General features: G+C 37.6%; 1 protein-coding gene across 3 annotated transcripts in view; it reads left to right on the top strand.

Moving 5' to 3' along the window:
• The window catches only part of tnr (tenascin R (restrictin, janusin)), a 404,554-nt gene that overhangs the window by 277,900 nt on the left and 109,660 nt on the right, over nt 1-16,994 (top strand). For 2 of the 3 annotated variants that reach the window (XM_057857036.1, XM_057857034.1), the window contains exons 13-17: nt 8,342-8,520; nt 10,534-10,624; nt 10,915-11,015; nt 12,913-13,015; nt 14,917-15,006. In XM_057857036.1, the coding sequence (XP_057713019.1) occupies nt 8,342-8,520; nt 10,534-10,624; nt 10,915-11,015; nt 12,913-13,015; nt 14,917-15,006 (564 nt within the window). The remainder of the gene's footprint in view (nt 1-8,341; nt 8,521-10,533; nt 10,625-10,914; nt 11,016-12,912; nt 13,016-14,916; nt 15,007-16,994) is intronic. The other variant, XM_057857035.1, reaches the window with a different exon arrangement.

Raw genomic sequence — 16,994 nt, 5'->3', positions numbered from 1 at the left:
GTAATAGGATTTAAGTTTCTTCATTCAGAATACATTTTACAGTATCTGTCTACCTACAAATCACATTCCATACCAGTAAAGGTAGTATCATATCAATATTTAATGTTATACACATACACTGATGAGCTGCTGCTGTCTCAGTGATGTATCACTTTCCTCCTCATCCAGCTGGCTTCATGAAGACATCTCTAATAGATTTGGTTCCATGGTTGTTCATCAAATATCAGTCTCTCATGTCTGTACTCCAAACACTATCAATATTCTGTCAAGATTTTGTTCAAGTTATGAGCAGTAATTAAGTATCTGTAAATAATTCATTCCACTTGCTCATTAATATTTCATGACCGTGAGAAGACACCTGATTGGTTAACGTAAGAGGGTTAAGACAAATTTGAAGGCACTTGCTTGTTTATGAGAATGATTTATTCTTCCGCTGAGACAAGAAGTATGATGAGGTGTCCGAGGAAAAAGCCAGAGGGTTGCTTCTTGGCTTCTTGTCTTCCTCGGGCTCTTTTTCTAGGACGAGGCCCTAGGGCCCAATTGTGATTACATCAAGCAAGAAGGTGGACCTACAATATGTCAAACTTGAATGTGGGACTTATTTCCACCAGGGAAGTGAAAAGAAAAAGAGCTTGGTTACCTTTTTGCACATTGTATTGTACGAAACGCACCAGTCCCTCGAGTTCCCTCCCAGGTCAACAACACACAAGAGCTTAAAAAAAAAAATGCCATCGTGGCACTGAATGTCTCAAATTGTCACCTTGGAAAAGGTTTGCTACCTGTCACAAAATCTGCAACAGTCTCCATAAAGTTCCGTGTTAAATTAAAAATCATCACATTTACGGTAAATTATCCTTTGCAAATTGTTAGTATACAAAAATAACATTGAATACACATTTTAAAATTATTATTATTTTTGAATGAATGAATGAATTTTATTCATTTCAGGCCATGACTGTTCTTGTCAAGACAACAAATATATACAGCTCATATAATATAAAAAAGAGCAGTAAAAAAAAAAAATTAAGCAACATTGCAACATCAACTACATGCCTGAAAAGGAGCAGGAAGAAGAAAATTTATTTAATCCCTCCCCTATTCTCATATAATAAGAGAATATAAGAACAAAAAAAAAAAAATCGCTACTTACTTCCAAAAATATAGGCAACAAAAATTCAGTTCAAACAATTTTGTTTACAGCAGTTTTTGTTCATATACATTTTTTAAACAAATTTTGTCCCTTGTGATGAAGTTACCACCGGTAACACCCAAACCAAAAGCAATTTCATACCAACAATGGTAAAGGCCACACACACAGGAAAAACAGTTATAATTGGCAACAATAACTATACCGTACAGTTTACTGTGAACCAGACCATAAGTTTGTATAATTTTTGCCTAACTTGAAATGTCTTTTATACGAGGCAATACTTCCCTGTTTAAACATGTCGTAACTTGAAAATAGTGTATGTAGAGACGTTTGTAAGTAGTATCTTGGTGATAATACCTTGCACTTAACCCTGCATAACAGATTGATTGTTCCATTTATCCACATATCAATCTGGGAAAGATCCAATTGAGACATTGTTTCCCGTGAAAAAAAAAGCTTTCTGTGAAGTTTTTTGCTCATTATGTGTATTTCAGACAACACTTGGGGAAACTGACCCATCTGCAAAAGCCATTTTGGATTCCGAAATAGAATTCAAGCAGATAGTCGTTTCCCGTTCACGTCTTTAGCTCCCGCCTCTTTCCGCTGATTGGCTTGCCATCAGAAGGCGACCAATCCACATTAAGCCACATTAAGTCCTTCTCAAAAAATTTGCATATTGTGATAAAGTTCATTATTTTCTGTAATGTACTGATAAACATTAAACTTTCATATATTTTAGATTCATTAGACACAACTGAAGTAGTACAAGCCTTTTATTGTTTTAATATTGATGATTTTGGCAAAAAAGTCAAGAAAAACCAAAAATCCCCATCTAAAAAAAATAGCATATTTCATCCGAACAATACAAAAAAGTGTTATTTAATACAAAAAAAAGTAACCCTTCAATTAATGATATCAGCTATGCACTCAATACTTGGTCGGGAATCCTTTTGCAGAAATGACTGCTTCAATGCGGCGTGGCATAGAGGCAATCAGCCTGTGGCACTGCTGAGGTGTTATGGAGGCCCCGGATGCTTCGATAGCAGCCTTAAGCTCATCTACAGTGTTGGGTCTGGTGTCTCTCAACTTCTTCACAATATCCCAAAGATTCTCTATGGGGTTCAGGTCAGGAGAGTTGGCAGGCCAATTCAGCACAGTAATGCCATGGTCAGTAAACAATTTACCAGTGGTTATGGCACTGTGGGCAGGTGCCAGGTCGTGCTGAAAAATGAAAATCTTCATCTCCATAAAGCTTTTCAGCAGATGGAAGCATGAAGTGCTCCAAAATCTCCTGATTGCTAGCTGCATTGACCCTGCCCTTGATAAAACACAGTAGAGCAACACCAGCAGCTGACATAGCACCCTGGACCATCACTCACTGTGGGTACTTGACACTGGACTTCAGGCATTTTGGCATTTCCTTCTCCCCAGTCTTCCTCCAAACTCTGGCACCTTGATTTCCCAATGACATGCAAAATTTGCTTTCATCTGAAAAAAAGTACTTTGGACCACTGAGCAACAGTGCTTCTCTGTAGCCCAGGTCAGGCGCTTCTGCCGCTGTTTCAGGTTCAAAAGTGGCTTGACGTTGCTTGAAGTGGCTCTGGATGTTTCTACTCCAGACTCAGTCCACTGTTTCTGCAGGTCCCCCAAGGTCTCGAATCAGTCCTTCTCCTTAATCTTTCTCAGGGTGAGGTCACCTCTTTTGGTTGTGCAGCGTTTCCTGCCACACTTTTTCCTTCCCACAGACTTCACACTGAGGTGCCTTGATAAGGCACTCTGGGAACAGCCTATTCGCTCAGAAATTTCTTTCTGTGTCTTGATGATGGCCTTCTGGACAGCAGTCAGGTCAGCAGTCTTGCTCATGATTGTGGTTTTGATGAACCAGGCTGGGAGTTTTTAAAAGCCTCAGGAATCTATTGCAGGGGTTTTGAGTTCATTCGTTGATTCAGATGATTAGGTGAGTAGCTCCTTTAGAATACCTTTTCATGATATGCTAATTTTATGAGATAGGGATTTTTGTTTTTTCTTGACTTTTTTGCCAAAATCATCAATATTAAAACAATAAAAGGCTTGAACTACTTCAGTTGTGTGTAATGAATCTAAAACACATGAAAGTCTAATGTTCATCAGTACATTACAGAAAATAATAAACTTTAAAATAACTTTATCACAATATGCTATTTTTTTGAGAAGGACCATATAGTAAAAATATCATTTCCTTCGAGAAAAGTGACTCTTTCCTCTTCTTTTGATGAAAAAAGTACTTGTATTTCTGACAAAAACTTTAGAAATTGACCTATTTACAAAAAACACTTTGCACTCCAACATCGTATTCAACCAGATAGTTTCCTTATTCTCCCGATTGGCTCGCACATCCGATGACCGGGGAAGGGGTAGGATAGTTGAAGTTTACAAAGCAGTACTGCATGATGAATCACTGAATCGGGAAGTACTGTTTTGTTTGCAAGGCTAGCTTGCAAGGATAGCTTGCACTTCGATCAGGCAGAGATTTGCCTTTTGAAGTGTAGATTAATAAGTTTCTTATCTAAAACTGAACTCCCGAATTAATATAACTTTTCAATATCGATTAGGATTCAAGTCTTTTTTTGTCTTTAATTTCAGTTCAGCACTGTCTTATTTTGGCCTCCTCTCGAATATGCACTTTGTCTATTTCCATTAAAAGGCCTCATCATCCACTTGAAATGAGCAAATGTCTGACAACAAAAAGATCATTTTTCTCCTCCTGAGAAAAAAAAACTTTGATTACTGTGATATCAGACATATTGATACAGGTTTAACGTCTTTGTTTTACGTTGTCTTAAAATTTAAATTCTCCATCAAAAATTCATGTGGTGTGTAGGAATAGCAAGAAAAGACAAAACAGTCTTCCTCCCTCGTTGTATCTACTTAATCTTTGAAAGAACACACATAATTTAATAGGTTGCCACTATTTGTCAAGATGATAACTGGGACCATTGAATTTGATAAAAGTGGAGCACGTTAACACAAATTGGCTAACGTTTCATTCAGAATTGTTATTATGTTCAATTTTCTTTTTCCAACTCATAAACTGTCAGTGGTTTTTCAGTATAAAACCTTTGGAATATCCCAAATTAAAAAGAAATACAATATTAATTTCAGCAAATATTTTACACCTGAAATGGGGTGGTAAAATGGGTCATCAGAAAGTCAGCAAATCTTTTAATTGAAGCATTTTTGTCACCTCACAATTTTAAATAGATCACAAGTTTCTTTATAGAAGCAGAATGCCTGTGATACTCCCATCAAAATGCCTTATGGATCAAGGATTAAGGTCACCCTACACACATCATTTGCCTCGCTGAAATGAGCCCATTTTGAGTGTTGAAGAAGCGCCTATAAAGACGGAAAGAATTTTTAATTCCTTGAGGGATTTCATACACTACACTGTGTAAAAGGACATGCCACTAAACCACAACGTAACTTTTTTATGTTGAAAAAATGCTTTATTGAGCTACTCTGCGAATTGTCATATTTTCTAAGTACATTAATTAACCAACTAACCATATAAAGCAGGGATCCATCTATATACTTGTACACAAGGGCGTAGGTTTGCATAGGGACTGTAAGGACATAACATTACCAACTTTTCAGGATGCTAAACTTGTCCCCACCAACTCTAAACCAACCTTATGTGCATTATATAATGAATTCAGTTACATACGGTAGGTAATTTAGATTGTCTTCCCATATGTTGTAAGAATAGAATTGACCCTACCATTATCATTTACCCCTTTTCCCTTGCTGAATGTGCCAGTCCATTTTTTTTCTCCTCAAACACACATTTGATTGGTTGATGACTTGCATTGCATACGTTTATTTAAAAAGTATTTATTTATTTTCTACATTATTTAGTTTAAAATATTTTTATTTGCAGACATTGCTTTCAGATAATCATACATTACTCATAATCGAGGTTAAACGTTAGCATTTTTTGTTGTTTAGCTGTGCTTGTGGACAATAGCAGTAGTGTTTTTCTTGAAGGAAGGTTCCATTTTAATTTTTGTTACACCCTGACTAAGAAGTTATTTTCAGTTATGTTTTATTTATTTATTTAGACAGACAATGTTGAGTGGTCTGAAGACAAATGTTTTTTTTTTGCGTTCCTGGATAGTTAAGAGATTTTTTTTTCACTTGGGTGCAGATGGAAGCATGTGCATGTCTCCCAAATTCATTAGCCGCCTTCTGTGGTGCGCCACTGCCTTTGACAGTTGGGGTATCGGGAATTAACCCAGTATTATCTCACTCCCTTCGGATACTATCTCAATTTAGGAAAAAATATGGTTTAGTTAGTACTTGCCTTTTTAGCCCAGCTTCAGATCACTTTTTTGTACCCTCAACAGTCGATAAAGCCTTTCATTTGTGGTCCAACCTGGGTCTTACACGTTTTAATGATTTTTTTGTGGATTATATTTTTGCCTCTTTCGCACAGCTACTCCAAAGATTTAACATTCCTAACTCTCATCATTTTAGATATCTGCAATTTAGAAGCTTTGTTAAGAGTGTCATACCGCTTTTCCCAAATAAACCTCCTTCAACAGTTTTAGATGATATTATGTCTTTAGATCCGACAGAGAAAGGGTAATTAAGCGTATTTTTAATCTAATTTCTCAAATGGTAGCTCCGTCCTTATCCAGAATCAAAGACCAGTGGGCACGGGATCTTCAAACATCAATTGGAGATGGACGTTGGTCTAAGGTTTTGGGTAGGGTACATAATTCATCTATGTGCGCTCGTCATGCTCTGATTCAATTTAAGGTAGTACACCCGGTACACTATTCTAAGGTAAGATTGTCCAGAATCTTTCCAGAAATCAGCCCTTTGTGTGATACGTAGGTGTAAGCTGGCGGATGCAACACTGATCCATATGTTTTGGTTATGTCCGAGCTTAGAAACATTTTGGAAGGGTATTTTTGAAGCCCCCTCCCAAGTGTTAGGGGTCGGAATCACTCCTGATCCTTTAATATCAATATTTGGAGTTTTACCAGAGGATCTGTGGCTGCCTACTTGGGGGTGTAGGGTTATTGCTTTTACCACCCTTTTGGCGCGACGTTTGGTCCTTCTGAGGTGGAAGGAGGCTGCCCCACCCACAATGTCGCATTGGATAAGGGATGCGCTTAAGAGAAAATCAGATATATTCTTCGCGGTTCTGAAAAGAAATTTTATAGTACATGGGGACCTTTTCTTTCATTCTTTGACAACACCGCTACACAAGTGCAGGAATGACATATGCACTGTTATACTGTTATTGTTATATTGTTAATTTAGCTATGGGGGATGGCGAACGGTACTGTCGCTTTCCATGCTGCTCCTATTTGGTGGGACATTTGACTATATTGTATTCTATTTTCATTCTGTAACCATTATGTTTTGGGAGTGATGGCACTGAAGAACTTTCTATGGCTCTTTGGACGTTTACGATTAGACAGACTTCATGGTTGGTTGTGTTGGATAACTTGATTGAAAGGTTTTTTTTTTTAGTTTGGGGAGGGGGGTTGTTCTGTATTTTTTGGTTGTTCTGTATTTTTGCGAAACTAATAAAAAGAAATTTGAAAGAAAGAAAGAGATTTTTTGTTCTGTATGTTAATATAATTTATGTTGAAATATTGCAATTTAAATTTGGTAATAAAATCCGAAAATTAATTTGGGAAGTTTTCAAGATGATTCTTTTGCAGTTTTTGAAAACAAAAGTTTTAATCGAACGATGTGTCACCTGAACCAATACACATGAAAGTTTGTATGAGTCAATACATATTTATTTTGCATTGATCATTTAGCCTATCAATTAATAAGGTTCATAATCGTGAGAAATGTAGCCCTGACCTGACCGCCATTCACGCAATCTGCTTGGTTTATTTATTGTCCTGTTCCCAGCAAAAAGTGTACATGCTGGTTATGTTGTTATATTGTCCCTACCAATGTTGAGACCAAACCCTATGCCCTTGCTTGTACATATATGGCGGAAAACACTCAGGTGACGAAGTTCCGCTTTGAGATCCCCAATTTGTACTATATGCGTCTGTGAAACATCAAATAAAAGCTTACAATCTAAATTTTCTGGGGCAAGAAACATTTTGAACAGGAGGGCATTTAAAAAAAAATTGTAAACCCTATAATATTAATTAAAGACACCATGATTTTAACGAGTTATTTTTGCGTACTTACCTTGTTTCGATCAAAAAACTCAGTATACTATGTCTCACCGAGTGTCAATACACAGCTGTGAATGGTCACAGCCGGACTTTTTACGGGTTTTTATGGGTGAAACACAGTAATATAACAATGCAAAAATTGCAGACATCAAGGAGTGATCCAGATTTTCTTTTTCAAATATTTACCCTTTTAAACATTTTTTTTCCCCAATTTTTGTTTGTTTGGATCGATTATTTAACATCTAAAATATCGAGGAAAATGCGACAGTAATAAAAAAAAAAAATACAACTAAGCGATAGTTATGAGGTCGATATCTGTGACCTATTTACACACACTATTTTTTTCATTCTGACGTAATTTATTTAAAAGTTTCATATTTCATAAAGTCTTTATTTTTTATTTTTTTAATAAACTAAATATTAGACATCAATTAATGATTCTAAGCTAAAAATGATGGACATTTCGGATAATTAAGATAATTACTTACCTTATTTTTATGGCTGTGTTGAAACAAAAGCGGTTGCGCGGTGTCTGTAAACGGGGCTCTCCAGGGTAAAACAGACAAATTAAAAATAGTTGGGGGCTTCATGTGCCATGAAACTGCTATTGCAGCATATAGACATATTGTTCTATCAAACACAACAGTTATTTTGGCTTAAAATAGAGCAGTTTATTTTAAAGAGAGGTGCAAAAGCAGAAACTGCTCTTTTAGCCTTGTCTGTTTCCCCTGCCATATACATGTACAAGTACATATATTTGAATCACATTTTTATCATGTAAGTTTGACTTTATGACCCTGATTAAATTTTAATTAACGTAATTCCAGTCCATTTCGATGCACTTTGGCTGCATATCTACAAGTAAGCTACACTTTAGTGCGTTTCCACTAATCAACCCAATTACTAGAGTGAAACGCTTAATAGTTGGTGCAAATGTCACCAAATACCAACCGTGGTCAATAAATAGTTTTTAATTGGCTACAACGTCTTTGTTTTGCAGTGATTGACGGACCCACTCAGCTGGTTGTGCGCGATGTGTCTGACACGGTAGCGTTCTTAGAGTGGATGCTGCCAAAAGCCAAGATTGATCAGATCGTGTTGCGTTACGGCCTCGTGTCAGGCGAGGGGCCGCGGACTACCTTTCGTCTCCAGCCCACCCTCAGCCAGTACACCCTGCAGGTAAGTGGGAGGGATGTTCACGGTAAATCTGCTATAGATGTGTATTATCAATGGTAGGCATAGTACTTCTGTTTTTTAATCGGGCTAACAAAGTATTTACATGACCAAGAAAACTATTTTTATTAATGCAGCGGTACCTCTACTTACGATAAATGGTTCTGGAAGTAGTCTCGTAACTTGAAAATTCCGTAAGTAGAGATGCGCTCTCCATCTGAACGCGCTAATCAATTCCAAACAAAACTGAAATGCCATTATAAATTTTATTATCTGTGTAAAACTGGAATAAAACAGCCAAACACATTTGAGTCATTCCATATACCTAACCTAACCGTTAATACCTGTAATAAATTGGATAATAGAACATGATGCAAAGGAAAATAGAAAAATAAAATATCTCATCTTCCTTCTCTTTCAAGATAGACACTGTCGCCCAGACAAAAACGCAAGGACACATATGCTCTTTTGGCGAAGACGTGAAGTCCACTGCAACAACAACAACAACACCGTTGCGCCTGTGCATGTCATCATACTACGACACCCAAATTGAAACATCATCAACAATAGGCCAATAGGATGGCAAAATCACATTACCAAAGCATAATGACAAAATATTATGACCAATAGGACAGCAGGATCTTTTGGCACATTTTAAAGCACATACGTATCTTTTACAGACATTATTTTTGCCTCTCATATTTTTGCCTCTCGTATCCTAAAATTGATTTCATAACGAGGTAATATTTTTCCATTGAGGCGTGTCATAACCTGAAAATTCCGTTTCAAAAGTAGAGGTACTAGAAGGAGTCCACGAGTTACCACCGAGTTCTTTTCCTGCGCTCGTGACATAACCATAATTTCCACTGAAGTTAAGTTCACAGTTAAATTTGACGTTTACATCAAAATACTTACTTGAACCGGAAGTTGTTTGACTTTGACTGTTGGCACAAAACTGCACTTGTTGACCATCAAGCAGTTTTCGCGCGACGAACTCTGGTCTGAACGCAGCATATCTTTACCGGTGTGCCTTGGTGTCTCTCTCTCTTTTGTCCGTTCTTTTTATGATGTTAAGCTTCGTTTCCATTGTAATTGCTATTCTTTTGGCTGAACCTAGAAGACCCCGGTTCTTCTTTGGGGTCATAATGTGAAAAAAGGAGGGCAATAAAGGCAAATATACTTTCGGCACACAAACAAGCACTATCCACTAGTTAAGCAGAAACTAGACCAGAAACGAGACCCCGGCGTCGTAAAGTCAAAATGTCGTGTGTCGAGGACATCATAGCCCGAGGACTCCCTTTACTGTTTAGTTTGCATTTCAGTTTTTTTTTTTTTTTAATAAGATTAGTCTACAGTATTTATTAATGTCTCATATTAGTTAATGCTACTTTCTATGGCAAATTCGCTTATGCTGTGTGTAATCTGGGACGATTTAGTTGAACACTAAGATCTTATTCTGTGTGATGATTGGTAATAAAAAGTTTAATGCTGTACTAGAACTGTAGTTTATGCCATCTAGAGAAAGACCATTCTGTCTGTCACTTCATATTACTGTCATAGATGAATAAGAACACAAATGTGCTGTGGCTCAGTGGTTAGAATTCTTGAATAAATATTGTATAAAACAAAAACATTAGTGAAATATCTAAATGCTCAATTGCCTGAGCAGTGTTGGAAAAGTCTGCCTGGCTGTGCAGCATTGTCTTCTTAAGATATATGTTTTTTTAACTAATAAAAACGGTTACTAAATTTGAATAAATAAGGGATTTCTTATGTGAAGTAAAGCTTGGGTGCAGGAGGAACTGGTCAGCCATGAAGGTAATTGGTATGCTGATTTATTTTCACCTATGATAAGGTTTCATCAGTTTCATACAGTATATTACATCACTCAAGGCTGCAAGCTAGAGGAAGACGCCATAACAAACTTTGACATGATTTTGGAATGGTGTTGTGTTCTTGTTAGCAGAGGATACGATACATGTTAATATTTAAAACGAACCTGCCTTCTTTATCGTAAAGGTCCTGCGTCCAGCTTCCACTTATGAGGTTTCTGTGAGCGGCATGAGGAACGGAAATGCAAGCGGCTCCATTTCCATTGAATTTACAACCGGTGAGGGCTGACAGCAAGCAGATGTGGTAATCATGCTGCATGCTATACTGAGCCTACCTTTGGGGAAAGAACTGTTGATGACATATGGACCTTATGTACCATGCTGTTCAAGGAAGGTCATTTGACAGTCTCTCATGAAGTTTGCACCCCAGATTTTATGATTTGTTTAAGTAGTTCATGCATTCATGTAATAATGGTTATACTGTACTGCATGTGTTTCTGATTATATTGCTGATGTCTGCTTGTTCAAATCCCCTGAGAATTGGTCTCAGTGTCCCCAACGTTGTCAGCTTTATCGTTCTTCTCAGAGATTGATGCACCCAAGAACCTGCGTCTCCTCTCTAAGACCTCCACCACCTTGGAGCTGGAATGGGACAACAGTGAGGCGCAGGTAATATGAGTGAGCGTAAGAAAGTATACAAAGATATACACTATGTACGACATAAATTATAAAGTCACTAGACAAAAACAGTGGTACCTCAAGATACGAAATGAATTTGTTCCAGAGTGGTTTTCGTATCATGATTTTTTTTCCGTATAAGGAACCACGTTTTACGTACTACAACAACACCACATTAAATTTTAAAATCAGGGTAAAAGCAGTTTTAAATAATAGCCAAATACATTTGACTCACTCAATTCAATACCGAACCTAATTGTTAATACATGTAATGAAGTAGATAAGGGAAGATCATTTAACAACAACAACAACAACAAAGTGGAACCTTACCTTACGGGCGGTACAAAAATGATTTAATTGAGATTACCGAGAAAGTGCAAACAGAAGATTAGGGATCCAAAAACAAAAGAATGGTCTCAAACAACTTACTCTGGAACTCAAACATGGTAGGATGAGGGCACAGGAACACGTAAGGCTCAAACTCTGACATGGGCAATGTCGCAACAAGGACTGAACAAAAATGGGGAACTTATATACACAGACAAGGGGTAATTAGAGAATGAGGCAAAGGTAGGTGACACGAGAGGAAGAAAATTGGTTGATACGCAAGGAGCAGGCACAACTGGTGAAATCAATGGGCAATCATAGGAATGAGTCACACTTGGAGGATACAAATCCTAACACGTTATCACTCTGCGACACCCAAATTAAAATGTCATCGACGATAGGCCAATAGGAGAGCAGAATCATGTTACTGTTACATGCATTGTGGGAAAGATTCTGACCGGCAGCGCAGCAGGGTCATGTTACTATGCACGATGGGAAAGTTTATGGCCAATAGGGCAGCAGGATAAGTATATATACAGTAGTGTATTATAGTACGTATTATCTTTCATATGCTGAATAATTTTTCATAACATGAAGTGAAAAAAGCTTTAAAAAACTTGATACTCATTTGAATTATCAACGCAGTTCCTGCAACTATTTTAGTATGCAACACTAATTTTAAATAACTCAAACTCTTTTGCAGCTATCGGTCCCATAGATATTAATTGTTACAACTACAAAGTTACAGTCATGCAGTCATTAATTATTTCATGATTCTGCAGAGTGCAAACAAAACGTAAATACATCAGTTGAAGCAATGGGATCTCTAAGAACACAATCTTTTGGAAATAAATTTCCTGTCCGAAATAATAACCATTAAAATGGATTGGTATCATTAAAACTTAAACTCCTTAGTTTTGGAGTAATTAATATTTCAGTTTTTCAGTAATAGATTAAAACTGTATCTTTATATACTTTTGTTACTGTGAAAAATGTCAGACAGTAAAACAATTCACCTTAACTGTAATTTCTAAAAAGCCAAAGTAATTTGTATTGCAGATGTACATTATTAAAATTTTTTCTCATACTAATGCACTTTGCAGTTTTTAGAGATTTCATTTTTTTAATCTTGAAACGGGAGTTTGGAACATGAAAACTGATAGTAACATTGACTGTGGACTCACTTCACTTAGCCGCCCTCCTTCCCTCTGTTTGGATTCCTGCATTATTGAACATGATTTATTCGTAACAAAAGTGTGACTAAATGCTATGTTAATTTAGAACGTAGAATCAATTTGCCTATAGACATTCGAACAATAACACAAAAGATTTATTTGGTTGCAACACTGGATTGTGGCACTCCTGGAACCCAATTTTTTACGTGCAAGCAATTAAAAAAAAAATCAACTGCATAATGTGTCCACTTTGAAAAGGTTCCACTGTATTTGACACCATATAAAGTCATCTATATCTGTGCACTGGCTCTGAATGATCCTCAAACTGAAAATAAACATTAAGAATGATCAATAGTTTTAATATCCCTAATTATGTGCACGTTTAGGTGGAAGCCTACCAGGTGGTATACAGCACGCTGGCAGGTGATCAATACGAAAAAGTCATTGTACCAAGAAATGAGGGAGCCAACACCAAGACCACTCTCACCGGTAAGTGTGTAGTGTAGTGTGTGTATCTGTCAACAAACCCGCGGGTATTTGGCACAATGATTTAACTTAGATTTTTTGCATTATCGCACTGTGTACTGAGATAAAATTTCTACCTCCAGGCTGGCGTCCGTTGCTTGGATGCATTAATTGCATTGTTCAAATCTGTGTTTGTTATTTTTGTGCAATCAATAATCCGATGTGTTCCTGAAAAATCATGCTGATACGTTTTCTGCTGAAAGTTTTTTTTTTTTTTTTTTTTTAATTTACAGTGGTATGAAAAAGTATCTGAACCTTTTGAAATTTCTCATATTTCAGCTTAAAATCTCCATCAAATGTGATCTGATCTTTGTCAAAATCACACAGATGAAAAAAGTGTCTGCTTTAACTAAAACCACCCAAACATTTATAGGTTTTCATATTTTAATGAGAATAGCATGCAAACAATGACAGAAGGGGGAAAAATAAGTAAGTCAACCCTCTGCCTAAGGAGGCTTAAAGAGCAATTGAAACCAAACAATTTGAGTCAGGTGTGCGCCCAATCACTGATGGGTGGTTTAAAGCTTCCCAGCCCACTAGAAAACACACACCTGGTAAGAATTGTTTTGATGAGAAGCATTGACTGATGTGCATCATGGCTCAGTCCAAACAGCTGTCCGAAGACCTGCAATCAAGGATCGTTGATTTGTATAAAGTTGGGAAAGGATACAAAACCATCTCTAAAAGTCTGGATGTTCACCAATCGACAGTCGGAGAAATTGTCTACAAATGAAGAGAGTTTGGCACGGTTGCTTCTCTCCCAATGAGTGGCCGTCCACCAAAGATGACGCCAAAAGTTCAGCACAGGAAACTCAGAGAGGTAAAAAAGAACCCTAGAGTGTCTGCTAAAGACTTAGAGAAATCACTGGCACAGTCCAATATCTCTGTACACACATCAACCATATGTAAAACTATGGCCAAGAATGGTGTTCATGGGAGGACTCCACGGAGTAAGCCACAGCCGTATTAAAAAAAAATTGTTGCTCATTTAATGTTTGCAAAAAGGCACTTAGACACTCCACAGAAATTTTGGCAACATATTTTGTGGACTGATGAAATCAAAGTTGATATTTTTTGGAAATGAAACACAATGTCATGTATGGATGAAAAATGGAGCAGCTCACCAACATCAACACCTCATCCCCACCGTGAAGCATTATGGAGGGAGCGTCATGATTTGGGGCTGTTTTGCTGCCTCAGGGCCTGAACAACTTGCAATCATCATAATGGAAGAATGAATTCAAAAGTTTATCAGGATGTTTTGCAGAAAACCCTGAGTTTGTCTGTCAGACAGTTGGAGCTAAAAAGAAGATGGCTGGTGCAACAAGACAACGATCCAAAACACAGAAGTAAATCAACTTCAGAATGGTTTCAGAAGAACAAAATACATGTTCTTGAGTAGCCAGTCCAGACTTGAACCCCACTGAGATGCTGTGGCATGACCTAAAGACTGCAATACACGCCAGTTACCCCAGGAATCTGACTGAACTATAACAGTTTTGGAGAGAAGAATATGCCAAGATAAGTCCTGATCAATGTGCCAGATTCATGCGCAGCTACAGGAAGTGTCTGGTTGAAGTTATTGCTGCCAAAGGGGGGCACAAAATATTAAATGTGATGGTTCACTTATTTATTTTTCCCCCTTCTCTCATTGTTTGCATACTATCCTCATTTAAATCTGAAAACCTATAAATGTTTGGAAGGTTTTAGGTAAAGATGACAGTTTTTTCATCTGTGTGGTTTTGACAGGGATCAGATCACATGTGATGGTGATTTTATGCAGAAATTAGAGAAATTCCAAGAGGTTTAGATACTTTTTCATACCACTGTATGTGGCTGATGTTAATTCATGCAATGTGTTTCAGACCTGCTGCCTGGCACAGAGTATGGTATTGGTATTTCTGCTATGAAAGGCAACAACCAAAGTACATCAGCCACAATGAACGCCAGAACGGGTGAGTGACTCTTCTCTTGTTAGTGCTGATTTAGGTGCTGATTTGGGGCGCTAGACATCAATCCATTTTGACTGGGAGGAAGGGAATTAATGTTCGTTCAGTCACTTCCTAGTAATTTTAAGTTACTTATGGGTCATTTCCTGTAAATTTTGGATCCTTTCCTTTTGTTCTCTCGTGCATTTCCAGGTAACTTTCTGTTGATTTGGTGTCACTTCCTTTTGGTTTTTGGGTAGGAATTTTTTGGTTACTTCTTTGTTACCTCATTTATCCGCCATTGACGGTGCTAGACGTCTGATCCATTTTAACTGGAAGGGGACAAATGAACGAATGTAAGTGCAGTAGTGCACGATCACACAAATCACAAATGTACGGTTTGATGGCGCCGATGTCAAAATAAAAGCATGCAATTTTGTATGTACAGTATATTTGAGTTACAACGTGCCTGTTAGGCACAACACACGCTCGTGGGCTGTACTTTTGAGACCCCTGATTGAGTGTTTAAGTCTGTAAATTATAACATACAATGCAATATAGTTAGCCTATTGACGTATATTTTGGAAAGTTTTACACCTTACATAAATTTCAAACACACTCAAACCTAGTCAAAGACATGTCGGAAAATATTCCTTAGCATCTGATGTCACTCTGCTGCTGTCAAGAAAACTAAGTTATGTACTTCCTTAATCTACAGGGTGACCCAAAAAAAGTTTACACTCAGTTGACTGCTTGTTTAAAAGCCATTGAAACATATCTAAATAGGTTGTCATGCTTAAGTGATTTATTAAGGTCACTCAATGCAGCTGGTAATTTCTCGTCTCTACAATTCCTGTGCTTCTGCTGAAAATGAAGAAAACTTTAGCTGTACCTGAATTGCTGCGTGCCGGTCTGACACCTACTGAGATTGCAGCAAATCTGAGAATATCCAGTTGCGCAGTCTACAAAGTTAAAAAGAAGCTGAAAGATACTGGAACAGCCTCACGAAAACCTAGGTCTGGAAGTGCCCGATCTGTGGCGACCAAAAAGTTGATTGACAAGGTGATATGTGGCCACCCAGAGTCCAGATCTCAATCCCCTGGATTATAGCATATGGGCAACTGTGGAGGACAGTGCCTGTAAGAAGCCACAAACTTCTGTGGCAGCCTTGGAAGGGTCCATTGTTAGATCTTGGGAAAAGATGACAGCATCCTACATAAAGAAGACCTGTCAAGCGTTCCGCAGGCCCCTGGAGGCTGTTGTGACACTTAAGGGAGGACACATTGAAAAATAGAGTGTACTGTACATGTTCTTTACAACAATGTATAATTTGTGATTAAATTCTAATTCTAAGATGAATAAACATGGCATTTAAGTTGTATTATGGCAGTGTAAACTTTTTTTTGGGTCACCCTGTAAGTGCATGTAAGGCCAAAACTGGAGTGGAACAACACTTCTTCATTCAGTGTGCTACTCATCAAATGTACACACGACACATCAGAGAGGTTCTTTATTACTGTAATACCCAGTGTTGTCAGTAAAACGCATTACTGTAATCTGATTAATTTCTTTCAGTAACGTGTAATCTAACGCGTTCATTTTTCCAAACGAGTCATCTGATTAAAGTTAGTTTCCTTAGTGTCTGTGCATTACTATTTTGTTATTACCTCATAATGTATGTAGAACGAAGAATATTGTAGTCATGTTCGAAGAGCATTTTGTATTAATGAATGCTAGAAAGGTTCCCGGTACGTGTTTCTATGGTAACCATTCACCGGTACTTCCTGTTTTGGTTTCGAGTCACACGCGCTCATAGTTGTGGGACTGAGAAAGGCCTGGGCAAGTCACATTCGAGCCGAGTGTTCAAATTTGCAAGGGAATGTTGATCTGTGTACATGCATGAATGAAGGTGAGTATTTTTTTCCTCATTTTGGAGGGTATCAGCAATAGATTGGACCCCCTAAATGCGCGGCCGTTTTGTAGCTTTGCCGTTGCAATGACGGGCAGTCATTGCT

The sequence above is a fragment of the Corythoichthys intestinalis genome, chromosome 14 (genome assembly GCF_030265065.1).
Source record: "Corythoichthys intestinalis isolate RoL2023-P3 chromosome 14, ASM3026506v1, whole genome shotgun sequence".
NCBI lineage: Eukaryota > Metazoa > Chordata > Actinopteri > Syngnathiformes > Syngnathidae > Corythoichthys > Corythoichthys intestinalis.
Note: the sequence above shows the minus strand (reverse complement) of the source record. Positions and strands in the feature narration are given on the sequence as shown.